The sequence below is a fragment of the Mustela nivalis genome, assembly GCF_964662115.1.
Source record: "Mustela nivalis genome assembly, chromosome: 2".
NCBI classification, from domain to species: domain Eukaryota; kingdom Metazoa; phylum Chordata; class Mammalia; order Carnivora; family Mustelidae; genus Mustela; species Mustela nivalis.
The window spans coordinates 83,419,799-83,441,129 of NC_139021.1; the positions used below are offsets into that span (position 1 = coordinate 83,419,799).

The 21,331-nt window shown below is 35.5% G+C and overlaps 1 protein-coding gene across 14 annotated transcripts in view; it reads right to left on the reverse strand.

Annotated features, from left to right (window-relative positions):
* Positions 1-21,331, reverse strand: part of RP1 (RP1 axonemal microtubule associated) — a 357,833-nt gene that overhangs the window by 184,089 nt on the left and 152,413 nt on the right. For 12 of the 14 annotated variants that reach the window (XR_014308427.1, XR_014308428.1, XR_014308429.1 and 9 more), the window contains exons 9-12: positions 1,993-2,068; positions 1,105-1,181; positions 977-1,008; positions 682-811 (exon numbers count right to left, since the gene is read on the reverse strand). Coding sequence is in view for 11 of the 14 variants with exons in the window: in XM_082719229.1 (XP_082575355.1) it covers positions 682-811; positions 977-1,008; positions 1,105-1,181; positions 1,993-2,068 (315 nt within the window). In the remaining 3 variants the exon portion in view is untranslated. Of the gene's footprint in view, positions 1-681; positions 812-976; positions 1,009-1,104; positions 1,182-1,992; positions 2,069-3,265; positions 3,359-21,331 lie in introns of those variants that run through there. The other 2 variants (XM_082719226.1, XM_082719227.1) reach the window with 2 other exon arrangements.

Below are 21,331 nucleotides of genomic sequence, written 5' to 3' on the forward strand. Positions count from 1 at the left end.
AAAGAGTTAGAGGTTTGGGTTTATAATAAAAGATTATTACTGTCAGTTTACCCCTTCTTCATTAGCTCTTGTGGTCATGGCTTGACTAAACACCAAATCTAGTTTTTGTTTTCTGGTTTTTGTTTTGTTTTGTTTTGCCTATTTTCCCCTCTATACCTTTATTATGACACTAGTTACAAAACAATAACAACAACAACAAAAAACATTATTAGAATTGTATGTGTTTGTCCTCTTTATTAGGTTATGACCGTCTGGAATTCAGAACAATGCCTTAGTTATTTCTGTGGCCCTCAAATTATATAAAACAGTGTTTTAAACAAAAAGAAACTTAATATTTAGTAGAACCAATTTAATTCCTAAAATGGCTATACCATTCAAGAGCTATAATTGCTGATTTTTATTAACAATGTTAATTGCATACATTTTATTCTCCAATTAATAGCAAATATAAGTTTTTTCATGATGTGCTGTTCCGTATAATGACAGTGTCAGCCCAGATTTAAAGCCTGTCATCTACTGATTACTTTTATTAATGCAGGTAGTGAATTGTTTAAATGACTTAATACTAGTGCAAAGTCATGTGAAAAGAAGAAACAATACTGCAGATTAAACTAGGTCTAGATCTTCCTTCCTCCAGTTCCCAAAACTGCAACAGTACCACTTGCTTTGCCAAATGAGTACCATATTTGTCTGTCTTCTCTCCAATTGCATCAACTGTGCCATCTGGATGCAGACGGACAAACCCTCCAGTGAGCCTGTTGTAGAATTGTAGAGTATTTCCTTTCATAAACTTCCATCTTTCTGCAGCCCACTAAGTATAAAAACAAAACAAAACCAAAAGCAACAACATGAGACAAAGAAGTTACTAAGAAACACTGCTTACTAAATATTATATACCATTTCTGTTTTAACACATCAAATTGTTATGTGGACACTATTTGTACCAAACAATGTAAGACCAAATGTAAAATCTTACTGTTTCTTTTCTATTAAGTTCTAGCTTCTGACCTGAGGGAATAAATGAAAAAGAAAATCATTAATTTCAGCAGAATCATACTTTCCTCAACCATCATATAAGAGAATTTTCTAATATATGACACTCACTTGTAAAGATGATGCTGTTATCCATTACATGCAGTTCTCTGGCAATCTTACCATCATCTTCCCCTTGATCCAACCATCTGTGGAAAGAGAAGTGTATCAAGAATATTGTGGCTTTATATTTATACTAACTGGCAATTGTGGAGCCAAGTCAGGAATAATGGATAATAGGAACTAGAAAAAATCATAGGTATCTTGTTGGTAAGAGAAGAGCAGAAAATGGAAAAGGAAATTCTTGAAATGACTATGATACAGGTAGGAGGTACAGGGAGGTAGGAGAAGCTGCTATTAGGTTCAGGGTGAAACATGGCCTTTCTGTAATCCACAGGTTAATTATTTAGCCTGCCCAGGTCATAGATCTTATATCCACTGGGCCAGTTATGTTATCCTTCTTTTAGCCATTAACTACAGTTCAAACTATTGTCAGTTATTTCGTAAATGGCTATTATTGGTTCCATGGGAAAGAGACAGGCAAGTCATGAAAGAAAGAGGAAATCTATCACCACTATTGGAAGAATAACCCAATGACAGTGAGTCAGTAATGTTTTCATCATATAAAAACCACATGCAACATTTATTTTGGAACTTTATCTTAAAGTTTTATTTTATTTTATTTTATTTTATTATTTATTTTAAAGATTTTTTAAAATGTGATTAAACCTACCTGAATTTACCAAGGGAGATTTAAACTTATATCATCAGAAATGATGATGAACATAATGTATATCTTTCTAAACAGAAGCAGAAGCCCCTAAAGTTAACCTTCAAAAGTTACCCAACAAAGCATCAGTGACTAGGAGTAATTGAATAAGCTACCCATGTCTCCAAAATACAGTAACTTGGAACTAATATGAAATGATTATTTTTCAATGTAAAAGCACACCTACAAACCTGTGACAGAAGAAGGTATATTCACGATTTGTTACCGGATCCTTGATTACAACATCATCAAGAAACCAGCCATTTCCTAAACACAAATTAAAGAAATAATAATGTGGTGTGAATATGCATGGTCCAGGTGTTACTTGAAGTTTTAAAAAGAGGTCTTAGCTTCCAAATATACATAAAAGCTTTGGGCATCATAAAGGTTTAATACTTCAAATAAAGAAGAATATGAGAAGTGAACTATAAGAAGCATTTAAAATTTTTTCTTACACATGTACCAAAAGCACGACATGTTTCAAGGTTTCATGTTTTATGATATCTACTTCAATATGATTTTCCAAGAATGTGATAAAAGAACAATTCTGCAATTTCTCTTAATTTCACAAACTGCATTTACATTCCTAGACCTAACATCTTCCAAAAAATATATATCTAATGGGTTAGCAATACTCCTCTTTCCAAAACATACATAAAGTTGATCGAAGGTCAAATTTGAAGCAAGTATATATTTTGATAAGCTAGAAAATGAACACTCAGAAACTCCTGAAGCACACAGATTGAGCTAGTATACCTGAAGATTATACATTTTATATTTTGATTTTATATTTTCAAATAAAGTTGGTTAAAATATAGTTTAATTTTATTTACATATAAAATATATTATATATATTATATATGTGTATGTATATATATATATATATATATATATATATATATATATATATATATAAAATGGAATATTTAACCAGACATAGTAGTTTCATCTATACAAAGAGCCAGCACAAAATCTATACTCCTCTAATTAAAAATCCTTGAGTTTATGAGTTAATACTTATTAGCTATAGGATGAAACTCTTTAACAAAGCATACAAGGTTCTTCATTGCTTGGCCTCTGCTTACTTTTTTTTTTTTAATTTTTATTTATTTGAGATAGAGAGTGAAAGAGAGAGCATGAGAGGAGGGGGAGAGGGAGGAGAGGGAGAAACAAACTCCCTGTTGAGCAAGGACCCTGGGATCATGACCTGAGGCAAAGGCAAACACTTAACCAACTGAGCCACCCAGGTGCCCCATTCAGCTTACTTTTTAATTTCATTCCTTACTACATATTCCCATTATGGCACCATGCCAAACTCCTCATAGTTCCCTAGATGAGTGATCTTCCAACTTTACCATGCATCAGAACTGCCAGAGAGATTATAAAAACACAGACTGCTGGGCACCACAAAGAGTTTCTAATGTAGTAGACTGGGGATAAGCAGCCTAAGGTGACTAACTGTTCCAGTTTCCTCTCTAGAAAGGGATTTCCCAGGATGCAGGATTTTCGGTGCTAATACCAGGACATCCCCAGGCAAACCAGAACGATTGGTCATTTCTATAAAAGAAACCAAGAATGGAATTTTTAATGAGATCCCAGACAATGCTGATGATCCAGGAACCAAACTATGAAAACTGCTGCCATAGATATTAATATTTATAATTTACATATGCTGTTTCTATACATATGCTATTCCCTATGCCTAAAATGTCATCCCCAAATGCTTTATTTCATTTTTAAGTTTTACAAAAAAAAAAAAAAATAGAATTTCTTGTCTCCTTTAAGGAAAATTAAAATGTTACCAGAATTCTTTTTTTTTTTTTTATTTTTGATTTTTGATTTTGTTACCAGAATTCTGAAATGGGTTTTTTTTTAATTGTGTTATGTTAGTCACCATAAAATATAACACTAGTTTTTGATGCAGTGCTCCAAGATTCATTATTTATGTACAACATCCAGTGCTCCATGCAGTACATGCCCTCCTTAATACCCACCACCAGGGTCACCCATCCTCCACCCCCCTCCCCTCTAAAACCTTCAGTTTGTTTCTCAGAGTCCACAGTCTCTCATGCTTCATCTCCCCCTCCAATTTCTCCCAATTCACTTTTTCTTTCCTTCTCTTAATGTTCTCCATGTTATTCATTGTGTTCTCAAGTAAGTGAAACCATATGATAATTGACTTTCTATGCTTGACTTATTTCACTCAGCATAATCTCCTTCAGTCCCATCCATGTTGATGCAAAAGTTGGGTATTCATCCTTTCTGATGGCTGAGTAATAGTCCATTGTATATATGAACCACATTATCTTTATCCATTTGGCTGTTGAAGGGCATATCAGCTCTTTCCACAGTTTGGCTATAGTGGTCATTGCTGCTATGAACATATGGCCATTCTTTTTGCCACATCTGTATCTTTGGGGTAAATACCCAGTAGGGCAAATGCAGGGTCATAGGGTAGCTCTATTTTTAATATTAAAAATAGCTCTATTTTTTAAAATATTTTTAGTTTTGGAGGAATCTCCACACTGTTTTTCAAAGTGGCTATACCAACTTGCATTCTGATCAACAGTATGAGAGGGTTCCCCTTTCTCTACATCCTCTCCAACGTTTGTTATTTCTTGCCTTGTTAATCTTTGCCATTCTAACTGGTGTAAGGTGGTATATCAATGTGGTTTTGATTTGAATTTCCCTGATAGCTAATAATAATAATTTTTTTTCTTGTGTCTGCTAGCCATTTATATGTCTTCTCATTGGAGAAATGTCTGTTCATGTCTTCTGACCATTTTCTGACAGGATTATCTGTTTTTTGCGTGTTGAGTTTAAGAAGTTCTTTATAGATCTTGGGTATCAGCCTTTCGTTTGTAGTGTCATTTGAGAATATCTTCACCCATTCCATGGGTTAGTTCTTTGTTTTGTTGACTGTTTTGTTTGCTATACAGAAGCTTTTTGTCTTGATGAATTCCCAAAAGTTTGAAATGGGTTTTAAGAACTGCTGAGAAGTCTGTAAAGAAAACTCTTGGAGATGATACAGAATGTATTTTATTTATTTATTCATTTTTAAATTTATTTATCCATTTCAGAGAGAGAGAGAGAGAGCACACATGAGTGGGGGGGGGGGCAGAGGGAGTGGGAGAGAGACTCTCAAGCTGACTCCTCACTGAGTGCAGAGCCCAGTGCAGGACTTGATACCACAACTGTGAGATCAGGACTTGATCTGAGATCAGGAGTCAGAAGCTCAACCAATTGAGCCACCCAGTCACCCCAAGGAATTGATTTTTAAAATGCTTTATAAGATAATAGAGTTAATTAGTAATTAGTTTAAAAGTACCTACATAAAAACCTATTATCTATAAGAACAGTCAAGTGGAACCAAGATCAGTCAAAAGACAATGTAAACATGAAATAGATATCACTGTAATTCACTGAAATTTGGGGGTTGTTTTCTACACACCATAAACTTACCTTGTGGGTTTTCTAAAATTTTACAAAATCTGATAAGAAAAAAGGGTAAGCTTTAAATATTCTTTTTCTTTGTATAATACTAAAGATTTACTTTCTGGCCATTTACTCCAAGTTCTTTATATAATTAGTGATTTTTTTTAATGTATCCCAGATATTTTGGATAAAATATTATGAGACCCACTAAATCTTCTTTTTAGCAGGCAAGTACCCTCTGCTGCTGTGCAGCATAAGATGTATGTGTGTGTACACATTCAACTTCTAACACCACCTGGACAGAAATGGGGCACTGACTCAACTGCAGACAACTGGAGAGAAGTACACCTCCTCCTCTGGCCATTGATACCTTCCTACAAAAATAAATAAGGCATTTCCAGTGCTTTACTGCCTCTGAGGAGGGTAATATCCCTGGTGCAACCCTCTGCTTTAAGAGGAGGGAAAGGATGAATGAGCCTGAGTCACATCCTTTGCTGCTGTGAGGTAAGGACAGAAGCTCAGCTACATAGTGGGCCCCACAGAAAGCAGTGGGTTGTCTGAACAGTAGCAACTAGTCCCAATTCTGCCACTGAATAGGAGTAGAACTCAGGTCACTGGGCTTTACTAATGACTAGGGCACACGGGAAGTAAAATGTCAGCTACTCCATATTGTCCTACTTCATTACACCTCATGATGCTAGGTAGGAGTGGATACTCAGCCCCCACCAGAACCCACTGACACCAGGGATGGGAGATAGTGGAGTGCTGACTAGCCCCAGATTGCACTGTTTTCTCCTATTTGCAAATGATATGGCTGTCTATGGATAAAATTCCAAACAGACGACTACTACTACTACTACTACTACCACCACTAATAATAATAATAATAACAGTAAATCCCAGAACTAAAAGATGAGTTGAATAAGGTCTTAGGTACAAGACAAATCACCAACAAAATAAATCACATTCCTATATACTAACAATGAACATGTGGAAATTGAAATTTAGACCACAATACCACTTAAAATCATTCCAGAGACTATTTAGATATAACCTTAACAAAACATGTCCAGAATCTGTATGCTGAAACTTTAAAAATGCTAAGGAAAGAAATCAAAGAATAGTTAAACAAATGAAGAGACATATGCATACTACATCCATGGATTGGAGTCCCAACACAGTAAAGGCATCAAATCTCGCCAAATTAAGCTCTAGGTTTGATGCAGTTCCCATCAAAATCCCCGCAAGTTTTATTGTAGATATGGATAAGATTTTCTAAAATTAATATAGAAAAAGACAAGCCTTAAAACAGCTAAAATAATCTTTAAAAATATTAAAATAGGAAGAATTAGTACTTGATATTGGGATCTAGTAAATAGCTCTCAAAATAATGTGTATTGGCAGTACAGACACATAAACAATGGAACAGAATAGAGAATCCAGAAATAACTCCACATCAATACACCCAACTGCTTTATGATAAAAATGTAAAAACAATTCAGTGGAGGCAGGATAGGCTTTTCAACAATTGGTGTTGGAGTAATTAGACATACATAGGTAAAAATAAATTAACTTCAACTATCTCTCACACTTTATATAAAGTCTTAAAATAAATCAGAATTAAATGTGAAATATAAAACTATAAAACTTTTAGAAAAAATAAGAAAGTTTTGTGATCTAAGATTAGGCAGAGTTCTTCAACTTAAACCCAAAACTATGATCCATAAAAAAGAAGAATGAATAAACTGGATCTCATTAAGATGAAAAATTTGTTCTGTAAATTTGTTCTTTAGGTATTTACCCAGAGAAAATGAAAACACTAATTCTAAAAGATACATGGACCCCTATGTTTATTGCAACATTACTTACAATAGCAAAGAATAGAAAAAAACCTAAGTACCTATCAGCAGACAAATGGATAAGAAAGATGTGTTATGATACATGTAAAAATTGATTATATATACACACACACAGGAATACTACACAGTCATAAAAAGGATGATATTGTGCCATTTGAGGCAACATAGATAGACCAGAGGTTATTACACTGAGGAAAACAAATACAATATGATTCCACTCATAAGTGGAATCAAAAAAGTGAGTAAATAAACAAAAAGCAGAATCAGACCTATATGTACAGAGAGCAAACTGGTGGTTGCCAGAGGGAGGGGAGCAGAGAGTTGGGCAAAATGTGTGAAGAGAAGAAGGAGGTACAGGTTTCCAGTTATGGAATGAATACATCACAGTAATAAAGAACACATAATAAGAAATACAGCCAATGACACTATAATAGTGATGTAATCGGACAGATGGTAGTTACACTTCTGGTGAACGTAGCATAAAGTACGTCAACTATACCAAAAAAATTCTTTAATTAAAAATACAGTTTAGGGGGCGCCTGGGTGGCTCCGTGGGTTAAGCCGCTGCCTTCAGCTCAGGTCATGATCTCAGGGTCCTGGAATCGAGTCCCGCATCAGGCTCTCTGCTCAGCGGGGAGCCTGCTTCCTCCTCTCTCTCTCTGCCTCTCTGCCTACTTGTGATCTCTCTCTGTCAAATGAATAAAATAAATTCTTAAAAAAAAAAAATACAGTTTAGGGGAGGAGTCAAGATGGCAGAGAAGTAGCAGGCTGAGACTACTTCAGCTAGCAGGAGATCAGCTAGATAGCTTATCTAAAGATTGCAAACACCTGCAAATGCATCGGCAGATCGAAGAGAAGAAGAAAGGCAATTCTAGAAACAGAAAAACAATCACTTTCTGAAAGGTAGGACTGGTGGAGAAGTGAATCCAAAGCGACGGGAAGATAAACCCCAGGGGGAGGGGCCGGCTCCCGGCAAGCGGCGGAGCAACGGAGCACAAAATCAGGACTTTTAAAAGTCTGTTCCACTGAGGGTCATCGCTCCAGAGGCTAAACTGGGGCAAAGCCAACACGGGGTCAGCGTGGCCTCAGGTCCCGCAGGGTCACAGAAGGATCGGGGGTGTCTGAGTGTCGCAGAGCTTGCGGCTACTAGAACGGGAAAGCCAGCTACAGAGACAGAGCCATCAGTGAGCTCACAGCTCGGGGTTACCTTGAAACGGTCGCAGGCTCAGTGAGCTCAGAGCTCAGCCGGAGGTCAGGCAGACGGGAGTTACTGGGCGCTGTTCTCCGAGGGCGCACTGAGGAGTGGGTCCCCCGGCTCTCAGCTCCTCCGGGCTGCAGACCAGGAGGTCGCCATTTGTATTCCCATCCTCCAGAACTCTACAGAAAGCGCTCAGGGAACAAAAGCTCCTGAAAGCAAACCCTAGCGGATTACTCAGCCCAGCCCCTAGTAAGGGCGGTGCAATGCCACCTGGAGCAAAAACACTTGAGATTCACTACACCAGGCCCCTCCCCCAGAAGATCAACAAGAAATCCAGCCAAGACCAAGTTCACCTACCAAGGAGTGCAGTTTCAATACCAAGGAGAGCAGCAAAACTCCAGAGGAGGAAAAAGCAAAGCACGGAACTCATGGCCTTCTCCCTGTGATTTTTTAGTCTTGCAGTTATTTAATTCTTTTCTTTTTCTTTTTTTTTTTCTTCTTCTGCTAATTTTTTTTAACTTTTACCCTCTTTTTTAACATTTTTTTAACGAGTTTATCTACTATATATTGTTTTCTTTTTTATACTTTTCTTTATTCGTTTTCTTTTTTTAATTCTTTTCTTTTTTTCTTTCTTTCTTTCTTTCTTTTTGAACCTCTATTTATCCCCTTTCTCCCCACTCAAGATTTGGGATCTCTTCTGATTTGGTTAAAGCATATTTTCCTGGGCTTGTTGCCACCCTTTTAGTATTTTACTGGCTCCTTCATATACTCTTATGTGGACAAAATGACAAGGCAGAAAAATTCACCACAAAAAAAAAAAAAAAAAAAAAAAAAAAAAGAACAAGAGGCAGTACCGAAGGCTAGGGACCTAATCAATGCAGACATTGGTAATATGTTAGATCTAGAGTTCAGAATGACAATTCTCAAGGTTCTAGCCAGGCTCGAAAAAGGCATGGAAGATATTAGAGAAACCATCTCAGGAGATATAAAAGCCTTTCTGGAGAAATAAAAGAACTAAAATCTAACCAAGTTGAAATCCAAAAAGCTATCCATGAGGTGCAATCAAAAATGGAGGCTCTCACTGCTAGGATAAATGAGGCAGAAGAAAGAATTAGTGATATAGAAGACCAAATGACAGAGAATAAAGAAGCTGAGCAAAAGAGGGACAAACAGCTACTGGACCACAAGGGGATAATTCGAGAAATAGGTGACACCATAAAACAAAACAACATTAGCATAATTGGGATTCCAGAAGAAGAAGAAAGAGAGAGGGGAGCAGAAGGTATACTGGAGAGAATTACTGGGGAGAATTTCCCCAATATGGCAAAGGGAATGAGCATCAAAATTCAGGAGGTTCAGAGAACGCCCCTCAAAATCAATAAGAATAGGCCCACACCCCGTCACCTCATAGTAAAATTTACAAGTCTCAGTGACAAAGAGAAAATCCTGAAAGCAGCCCGGGAAAAGAAGTCTGTAACATACAATGGTAAAAATATTAGATTGGCAGCTGACTTATCCACAGAGACCTGGCAGGCCAGAAAGAGCTGGCATGATATTTTCAGAACACTAAACAAGAAAAACATACAGCCAAGAATACTATATCCAGCTAGGCTATCATTGAAAATTGAAGAAGAGATTAAAAGCTTCCAGAAAAAACAAAAACTGAAAGAATTTGCAAATACCAAACCAACTCTACAGGAAATATTGAAAGGGGTCCTCTAAGCAAAGAAAGAGCCTACACGTGGTAGATCAGAAAGGAACAGAGACAATATACAGTAACAGTCACCTTACAGGCAATACAATGGCACTAAATTCATATCTCTCAATAGTTACCCTGAATGTTAATGGGCTAAATGCCCCTGTCAAAAGACAAAGGGTATCAGAATGGATAAAAAAACAAAATCCATCTATATGTTGCCTCCAAGAAACTGATTTTAAGCCCAAAGATACCTCCAGATTTAAAGTGAGGGGGTGAAAAAGAATTTACCATGCTAATGGACATAAGAAGAAAGCAGGAGTGGCAATCCTTATATCAGATCAATTAGATTGTAAGCCAAAGACTATAATAAGAGATGAGGAAGGACACTATATCATACTCAAAGGGTCTGTCCAACAAGAAGATCTAACAATTTTAAATATCTATGCCCCCAACGTGGGAGCAGCCAACTATATAAACCAATTAATAACAAAATCAAAGAAACACATCAACAATAATACAATAATAGTACGGGACTTTAACACTCCCCTCACTGAAATGGACAGATCATCCAAGCAAAAGATCAGCAAGGAAATAAAGGCCTTAAATGACACACTGGACCAGATGGACATCACAGATATATTCAAAACATTTCATCCCAAAGCAACAGAATACACATTCTTCTCTAGTGCACAGGGAAAATTCTCCAGAATAGATCACATCCTCGGTCCTAAATCAGGACTCAACCGGTATCAAAAGATTGGGATCATTCCCTGCATATTTTCAGACCACAATGCTCTGAAGCTAAAATTCAACCACAAGAGGAAGTTTGGAAAGAACCGAAATAAATGGAGACTAAACAGAATCCTTCTAAAGAATGAATGGGTCAACCGGGAATTTAAAGTAGAATTGAAAAAAATCATGGAAACAAATGATAATGAAAACACAACAGTTCAAAATCTGTGGGACACAACAAAGGCAGTCCTGAGAGGAAAATATATAGCAGTACAAGCCTTTCTCAAGAAACAAGAAAGGTCTCAAGTACACAACCTAACCCTACACCTAAAGGAGCAGGAGAAAGAACAAGAAAGAAACCCTAAGCCCAGCAAGAGAAGAGAAATCATAAAGATCAGAAATCATAAAGAGAAATCAATGAAACAGAAACCCAAAAAACAATAGAACAAATCAATGAAACTATGAGCTTGTTCTTTGAAAAAATTAATAAGATTGATAATCCCCTGGCCAGACTTAGCAAAGAGAAAAGAGAAAGGACCCAAATAAATAAAATCATGAATGAAAGAGAAGAGATCACAACTAACACCAAATAAATACAAACTATTAAAAGAACATACTATGAGCAACTCTACGCCAACAAATTTGACAATCTGGAAGAAATGGATGCATTCCTAGAAACATATAAACTACCACAACTGAACCAGGAAGAAATAGAAAGCCTGAACAGACCCATAACCAGTAAGGAGATTGAAACAGTCATTAAAAATCTCCAAACAAACAAAAGCCCAGGGCCAGACATCTTCCCGGGTGAATTCTACCAAACATTTAAAGAAGAACTAATTCCTATTCTCCTGAAACTGTTCCAAAAAATAGAAATGGAAGGAAAACTTCCAAACTCATTTTATGAGGCCAGCATCACCTTGATCCCAAAACCAGACAAGGATCCCACCAAAAAAGAGAGCTATAGACCAATATCCTTGATGAACACAGATGCGAAAATACTCAACAAAATACTAGCCAATAGGGTTCAAGAGTACATTAAAAGAATTATTCACCACGACCAAGTGGGATTTATTCCAGGACTGCAAGGTTGGTTCAACATCCGCAAATCAGTCAATGTGATACAACACATCAATAAAAGAAAGAACAAGAACCATATGATACTCTCAATAAATGCTGAAAAAGCATTTGACAAAGTACAGCATCCCTTCCTGATCAAAACTCTTCAAAGTATAGGGATAGAGGGCACATACCTCAATATTATCAAAGCCATCTATGAAAAACCCACCGCAAATATCATTCTCAATGGAGAAAAACTGAAAGCTTTTCCGCTAAGGTCAGGAACACGGAGGGATGTCCATTATCACCACTGCTATTCAACATAGTACTAGCGGTCCTAGTCTCAGCAATCAGACAACAAAAGGAAATTAAAGGCATCCAAATCAGCAAAGAAGAAGTCAAATTATCACTCTTCGCAGATGATATGATACTATATGTGGAAAACCCAAAAGACTCCACTCCAAAACTGCTAGAACTTGTAAAGGAATTCAGTAAAGTGTCAGGATATAAAATCAATGCACAGAAATCAGTTGCATTTCTCTACACCAACAGCAAGACAGAAGAAAGAGAAATTAAGGAGTCAATCCTATTTACAATTGCACCCTAGGAATAAACCTAACGAAAGAGGCACAAAATCTATACTTAGAAAACTATAAAGTACTCATGAAAGAAATTGAGGAAGACACAAAGAAATGGAAGATGTTCCATGCTCCTGGATTGGAAGAATAAATATTGTGAAAATGTCTATGCTACCTAAAGCAATCTACACATTTAATGCAATTCCTATCAAAGTACCATCCATCTTTTTCAAAGAAATGGAACAAATAATGCTAAAATTTATATGGAACCAGAAAAGACCTCGAATAGCCAAAGGGATATTGAAAAAGAAAGCCAACGTTGGTGGCATCACAATTCCGGACTTCAAGCTCTATTACAAAGCTGTCATCATCAAGACAGCATGGTACTGGCACAAAAACAGACACATAGATCAATGGAACAGAATAGAGAGCCCAGAAATAGACCCTCAACTCTATGGTCAACTAATCTTCGACAAAGCAGGAAAGAATGTACAATGGAAAAAAGACAGCCTCTTCAATAAATGGTGTTGGTAAAACTGGACAGCCACATGCAGAAAAATAAAATGGGACCATTTCCGTACACCACACACAAAAAATAGACTCAAAATGGATGAAGGACCTCAATGTGAGAAAGGAATCCATCAAAATCCTTGAGGAGAACACAGGCAGCAACCTCTTCGACCTCTGCCGCAGCAACATCTTCCTAGGAACAACGCAAAAGGCAAGGGAAGCAAGGGCAAAAATGAACGATTGGGATTTCATCAAGATCAAAAGCTTTTGCACAGCAAAGGAAATAGTAACAAAATCAACAAAAGACAACTGACAGAATGGGAGAAGATATTTGCAAATTACGTATCAGATAAAGGACTAGTGTCCAGAATCTATAAAGAACTTAGAAAACTCAACACCCAAAGAACAAATAAACCAATCAAGAAATGGGCAGAAGACATGAACAGACATTTCTGCAAAGAAGACATCCAGATGGCCAACAGACACATGAAAAAGTGCTCCATATCACTCGGCATCAGGGAAATACAAATCAAAACCACAATGAGATATCACCTCACACCAGTCAGAATGGCTAAAATCAACAAGTCAGGAAATGACAGATGCTGGAGAGGATGCGGAGAAAGGGGAATTCTCTACACTGTTGGTGGGAATGCAAGCTGGTGCAACCTGTCAGGAAAACAGCATGGAGGTTCCTCAAAATGTTGAAAATAGAACTACCCTATGACCCAGCAATTGCACTACTGGGTATTTACCCTAAAGATACAAACGTAGTGATCCGAAGGGGCACGTGCACCCAAATGTTTATAGCAGCAATGTCCACAATAGCCAAACTATGGAAAGAACCTGATGTCCATCAACAGATGAATGGATAAAGAAGAGGTGGTATATATACACAATGGAATACTATGCAGCCATCAAAAGAAATGAAATCTTGCCATTTGCGACAACATGGATGGAACTAGAGTATATCATGCTTAGGGAAATAAGTCAAGCAGAGAAAGACAACTATCATATGATCTCCCTGATATGAGGAAGTGGTGATGCAACATGGGGGCTTAAGTGGGTAGGAGAAGAATAAATGAAATAAGATGGGATTGAGGGGGAGACAAACCATAAGTGACTCTTAATCTCACAAAGCAAACCGAGGGTTGCTGAGGGCGGTGGTTCTCGAGATAGGGGGTGGGATTATGGACATTGGGGAGGGTATGTGCTATGGTGAGTGCTGTGAAGTATGTAAACCTGGCGATTCACAGACCTGTATCCCTGAGGATAAAAATATATTATATGTTTATAAAAAATTAAAAAAATACAGTTTATAATTAAATTTTTTTACATTTTTCGTTCTGAATAATAAAAATTCATTTTGGTCATTTTGAATTGCTTTTTAAATATCCAGTGATCATTTTTATATTAAATATAAATTAAAATTTAATTCAGGCTTTGTTTGTCATTTATTTATCTATTATTGTGACATTCACTAAACTATATTTAAAAATTTTCATCTTTAATGCATTTTCATGTGAGTCTTCCCTGTTAATGTTTTCCATAATGCTAGCCTATTATATTCTTTCAAATTTTCCAGATTAGTAACATTATAATTTTCACAGATTTATTAAGAAATAATTTACATACATAAAGTTCCCCTGTTTAAATGGGTTCAGTGGTTATAATATATATTTATGCAACCATCATCATAACTTAAAATCAGTACTTTATCATCCTCAAAGGAAACATTATTCACTTATTCACTGTCATTGCCAACCATCACTGTGTCCTCTCTCCTAGACTTAGGCAACCACTAATCTATTTTCTCATTTTGATAAATTTGCCAATTGTGCAGATTTCACACAAATGGAATCATATAACATGTAGTCTCTTATGACTAGCTTAATCAGCAAGGGATAGGACAATGAAGTCAGCTCTCTGTCTCAGGACTTACTTTAGGTTAATTGTTCTACCCTGTTTTTCAGATTTTATCTACTCTGAGCCTATGATAACTCTTGATCAAAATTAGAAGGTATATCTGCATTATTATCTTCTTCTTTTACCAGCTCTTTTATTTCCTCACTTGCAGTGCTCCACTTGATTTTGGAGTAAAAATAGTCTTTCTGTAAGAAACCACTGCAGCAGATTCTCTCCGTTGTAGTGTGAGATCTTATGTAAAATGAATCTCACTGCAAATTGTTTTTGCCTAACCAAATGGACAGACCTTGTGCACTTTGTAACATTGTAATTTTACAATGGACAGACCTTGTACACTTTGGTTCATCAAAATTCTAAAACCTGTTTATTGCCAATGTACCACAGACACAGACAGGTAGGACCTGAACTAAACATGTGGAAACACAAAACCTTCACCTCTCTCATTAAACAAAAACAAAAGAAAAGAAAAGAAAAGAAAAGATACAAACCTCAAGCACAATGCTGTTTGGAGTACCACCACCAAAAAATAGATTACACTGCTAGCCAAGATCATTGGTAAATAATTTGTTAAGAAATAAATAGGTTCATTTAATGCAAAACAAGCACAGGACCTGTAATACAAATTTTCTTGCCTAGAACTTCCTAATTCAGTATGGCTTTCAGATAAGGCCACTCTAATAAGTCAGATGTGCATTTTTTTTTCTAATTGCTGATTCTAATTTTATATATATTATAAATATCATATATATGTTTTTTGCTGCCACTCTAAGATCTTTATATCTTGTATTTTTTATATAAGAAAACCAGATTCAAGTTATTGTATATTGGTTTACTTCCTAGTCACTCTATAAATTTTATTTATTTTTTAATTGATACTCCTTGCATTTTAATGGATATTTTCTTGCCTATAAGCAATAATTCTGCCTTCTCCTTTCCAAAATTATAATTGTTTTAGGACACATATTATAATGCTTTCCAAAGAATGACTATATTCATAATGAGGAAATCCTTATTATATCTCAAACTTTATTGAATTTCATTAAGTGGTTGTTTTGAGTTACATTATTTTAAAATATTTTTTCTTTTAATAATAATATTGTTGGACTGCTACAATTTTTCTACTTTAACCTTCTGAGGTGATGTATTTTATTAACAGATTTTCTAATATTGAACTACTTTTCTTTTCTTTTTTTTTTTAAGATTTTATTTATTTATTTGACAGAGCGAGATCACAAGTAGGCAGAGAGCAGGCAGAGAGAGAGAGAGGAGGAAGCAGGCTCCCTGCTGAGCAGAGAGCCTGATGCGGGACTCGATCCAAGGACCCCGAGATCATGACCTGAGCCGAAGGCAGCGGCTTAACCCACTGAGCCACCCAGGCGCCCCAACTACTTTTCAATTTCTTGGCATGAACCCTACTTAGTTTGTTGTGTATTATTCCTTTATCATACTTCTTGATTTCATTTTGTACACACTTAACTTAGGATATCTGTCCATGCATTTATCAGTAAGGCTGGTCTACAACTGTTCTTCTAGACAAAACAAACACTATGGGACACATGACCTTCTGTAATTGGGAAAACACCCAGGATTGTCAATTTTATTAGAATATTTGGGGGGAAGGGAAATGAGAAATTTAACTGTCAAATTAAAATGTAATGTCTTTGTCGGATTGGACTGCTATAACAAAATACCACAAACTGGCTAGCTTATAAACAACAGAAATTCATTACTCAGTTCTGGAGGCCAGGTACTCCAAGTACTCTTGACTCCATCAAGTCACTGGCATAGCCACCTGGTGAGGACTCTCTTCAGGGTTTATAGTCTGCACTTCCTCACTGCATCCTCACAAAGTGAAAGGCACTAGTGTTCTCTCTCTGGAACCACTGTTATAAGAGCGTTCCTCAAGGCTCCACCTTCCACAGGCCCCAACTACTAACAACATTGCATAGGGCCTTAAGATTTCAACATATTAATGTAGGGGGTCCACAAACAGACCATAGAAAATACTTTTTTAAACAAAGATAGGAAAATTATCAAATAAAAATAGTTGCTTGCATTTTCATTAGAAAACATGAATATGTAAACAAAAAGATAAGTCCTTTGGAATATGTCCTCTGAGGTCTGTAGGCATTCTTACTCATACTGGGAACATAATAGAGAACAAAATAAGAAGCACTAAATCATAGTTCTATATTTTGTACATTTTCAAGTTTCAGTATCACTAAGTCTATTTAGAAGTTTCCAGTTCCATAATCTGGAACATTTTACATAGCACTGAAAATGTCTGTTTCATGGACACTTTAGAGAAAGTGCTGATAAATCCAAATCGAAACAGAGGTTTTCAAAGAGATTAGCCTTCTAAAAATGTTTATTATTATTGATTACTGTCATTTTCTATTTTTTTCTTTGAGCAATATTGAGTCAAATTTGCCTTCCTAGGTCATTCATAATTTCTTAGGCTAAATTTCTTTGGCCAATTTGTCTTAAATTATCATCCAGTTCATTCAGAGCTTTAAATTTATTTACCCAAAACTGTGTATAATAGTCTCAAAACTTTTATCTGATATATATTTGCATTATATTCCCTATATCTTATTTTGGCATTTTTTTTCTTCTCATTTTTATTGGACTTTTCATTGTTGGTTTACTATGTAAGGGTTTGTACTTTTTTCCCTTAGGTATCCATTCCTATAAGTAACATCAATTCTGTTTTTCTATTTCCAATCTTTGATTTCTGTTTTTGTCTTCATTATTTTCTTTCTCTCATTTTTCCCAATTTTTCTTTATTTCTTACATTACTTGTTTTTCCCAACTTTACTGAGATATAATTGACATATAATATTGTATGAATTTAAGGTATATAACATTGATTTGAAAAATGTATATATTGCTCTATAATTACCAAAATAAGGTTGGTTAACATATCTGTCACATAACATAATTATATTTGTTGTTTTTGTTGTTGTTATGGTAAGAAAATTCAAAATCTAGTCTCATAGAAAGTTTCAATTGTTAATATGGTATTATTAACTAGAGTTATCATGCTATACATTAGATCCCGGAATTTATTTCCCTTATAACTGGAAGCTTATGCCCTTTGATCAACGTCTCCTCTTTTCCCCTATCACCCAGCCCCCAATGACCATTAATTTTATTATTTCTATGAGTTCAGCTTTTTTACATTCCACCTATAAGTTAGATCACACAGTATTTGTCTCTCTTTTTTTGCTTAGCATAATGTCCTCCAAGTTCATTCACATTGTCACAAATGGCAGGATTTTATTTTTTTTTTAGAGCAGAATAATATTCATTCTATATATAGACCACAATTCTTTACCTATTCATCTGCTGATGGACACATAGGTGAATAGGTGATTTCCATGTATTGGCCACTGTGAACAATGCTGCAATGAACATGAGAGTGCATTTATGTCTGTGAGATAGTGAATTAATTTCTTTTGGATATATACTCAGAAGTTGGATTGCTGGATCATACGGTAATTCTATTTTCATTTGGGGAGAAACGCCTATACTGCTTTCCTCAGCACTTGTACCAATTTACATTCCCACCACAGTGCATACAGTTTCCCTATCTAACCATTCCAGTACTTGTTATCTCTTGTCTTTTTGATGATAGCCATTCTAACAGGTGCAATGTAATACCCAAAGTGGTTTTGATGTGCATTTCCCTGATGATTACTGATGTTAAGCAGGCTTTCATGTACCTGTTGGCCATCTGGATGAGTTCTTTGGAAAAATGTCTATTCAGATCCTCTGCCCATTTTTTAACTGTATTGTATAGGGCTTTTGTTTTTTGGTTTTGGTTTTTGCTATTAAGTTGTATAACTTCTTTATATATTTTGAATATTAACCACTTATCAGATATATGATTTACAAATATTTTTCCATACTGTAAGTACATCTTTTCATTTTTTGATAATTTCCTTTGTTGTGCAGAAGCTTTTTAGTTTGATGTAATCCTGCTTTTTATTTTTATTTTGGATGCCTATGCTTTTGGTACCAAATCCAAAAAAATCTTTGCAAGGATGATGTTAAAAAGCTCACCACATATGTTTTCTGTTGGAAATTTCATAGTTTCAGGTCTTACATATTTAAGTCTTTGATCCATTTTGAGTTAGTTTTTGTGGGGATGTAACATAGTGTTGCAGGGTTTTTTTTTTTTTTTTTTTTTTTTTTTTTTTTTTTTTTGCATGTCGCTGTCCACTTTTCCCAACACCAGTTATTGAAGAGACTATCCTTTCCACAATGTATATTCTTGGCTCCTTTGTTGTAAAGTAGTTGACCATACAAGTGTGGGCTTGTTGCTGTTCTCTATTCTGCTTCATTTACATAAACACCATAGTGTTTTGATTACTATAGTTTTGTATTATAGCTTAAAATCACTTCGTTCTTTATTCTCCTCAAGATTATTTTGACTATTCAGGGTCTTTCATAGATCTATAAATATTTTAGAATTTTTTGCTCTATTTCTATAAAAAATGCCATTGGAGTTTTTCATGGAGATTCCCCTGAATCTATAGATTTTTTTGGATAGTATGAACATTTTTTTTAAAGATTTTATTTATTTATTTGACAGAGAGAAATCACAAGTAGTCGGAGAGGCAGGCAGAGAGAGAGAGAGGGAAGCAGGCTCCCTGCTGAGCAGAGAGCCCGATGCGGGACTCGATCCCAGGACCCTGAGATCATGACCTGAGCCGAAGGCAGCGGCTTAACCCACTGAGCCACCCAGGTGCCCCTAGTATGAACATTTTAACAATATTAATTCTTCCAGTCCATGAGCATAGAATACCTCACCATTTATTTGTGTCTTCTTCAATTTCTTTCATCAATATCTTAACAATTTTCAGTATACAGGTCTTTCACTTCCTTGTTTAAATTAATTCCTAGGTATCTTATTCTTTCTATTGCAAATGTAAATGAGATTTTTAAAAATTTCTCTTTCTGAAACTTCCTTATTAATGTATAGAAATGCAATAGAATTTTGTATATGGGTTCATATCCTGCAATTTTACTGAATTTTATTAATTCTAACAATTTTTGATGGAGTCTGTAGGGGTTTCTACAGATAATATTATGTCTACAAATAGTGACAGTTTTATTTCTTCCTTTGCAATTTGGATGCCTTTATTTATTTTGTTGATTAATTGATCTAGCTAGGACTTCCAATACTTGTTGAATAAAAGTAGTGAAAGTGGGCATTTTGGGGGGGGGTATCTCTACTAATTTAATAAAGTATTAATTGGTGTATCTCCACATTAACTGAAAATACTTTCTATATTAAGCATTGTAGACATACCTCCTTTTATTGTGCTTCACTTTATTATGTTTCACAGATACATTTTTTAACAAATTAAAGTAAACCCTCACTGTTGAGGGAAAAAAAGATTCCTTTCAAAATATTCCTGCAATATATTACAGTAATGTACAATGTACGATACAATGTAGCTGGTTAACTAAGAACCCTAATGGAGACGTACAATGAGATTAATGTTGTTGTCACGCTGGTTAACACAATATCCATTCTGTAGGCCATAGATCAAGGAGTAATTTCAACTTTTAAGTGTTATTTTAAAAATACATATCATAAGGCTATAGCTGCCATACATAGTGATTCATCTGAAAATCTGGATAAAGTAAATTGGAAATCTGGAAAGAATTCACCATTCTAGATGCCATTAAGAACATTTGCAATTCATAGGAAGAGGTCAAAATATCAGTATTAACAGAAGTTGATTCCGACCCTCATGGATGACTCTGAGGGTTTAAGACTTTAGCGGAGGACTTAACTGCGCATGGGATGGAAACTCTAAGAGAACTAGAATAAGAAGTGGAACCTGAACATGTGACTGAATACTGCAATCTCATAATAACACTTTTACAAAAGAGGAGCTGCTGCTTATGGATGAACAGAGCAAGTGGTTTCTTGCAATGAAATCTACTCCCACTGAGTGTACTTTGAAGATTGTTGAAATGACAAAGGATTTAGAATATTACATAAAATTAATTGATTAAGCAGCAACAGTATTTGAAAGGATTGGCTTCAATTTTGAAAGAATTTCTACTGTGGGAAAAATGCTATCTCACAGCACCATGCCCTACAGATAAATCGGTTGTGGAAGAGTCAATTGATGGGGTAAACTTCATTGTCTTAATTTTTTAAATTGCCATAGCTGCTCTACCCTTCAGCAACCCCTATCCTAATCAGTCAGCAGCCATCAACATTGAGATAAGACCATCTACCAGCAAAAAGATTACAACTTACTAAAAGCTCAGATGATGCCTAGTATTTGTTAGCAATAAAATATTTTTTAATTAAGATATATATTTTTTTCAGACATAATGCCATCATGTACTTAAAAGACTACACTGGGAAAGCAAAAAATTTATTTGACTCACTTTATTGTCATACTCACTTCATTGAAGTGGTCTGGAGATTGTAGTATCTCCAAAACACACTTGTACTTCCTCCAAAAAATTCACAGAAACACTTTAATTTTTTTAATTCATTTTTTCTTA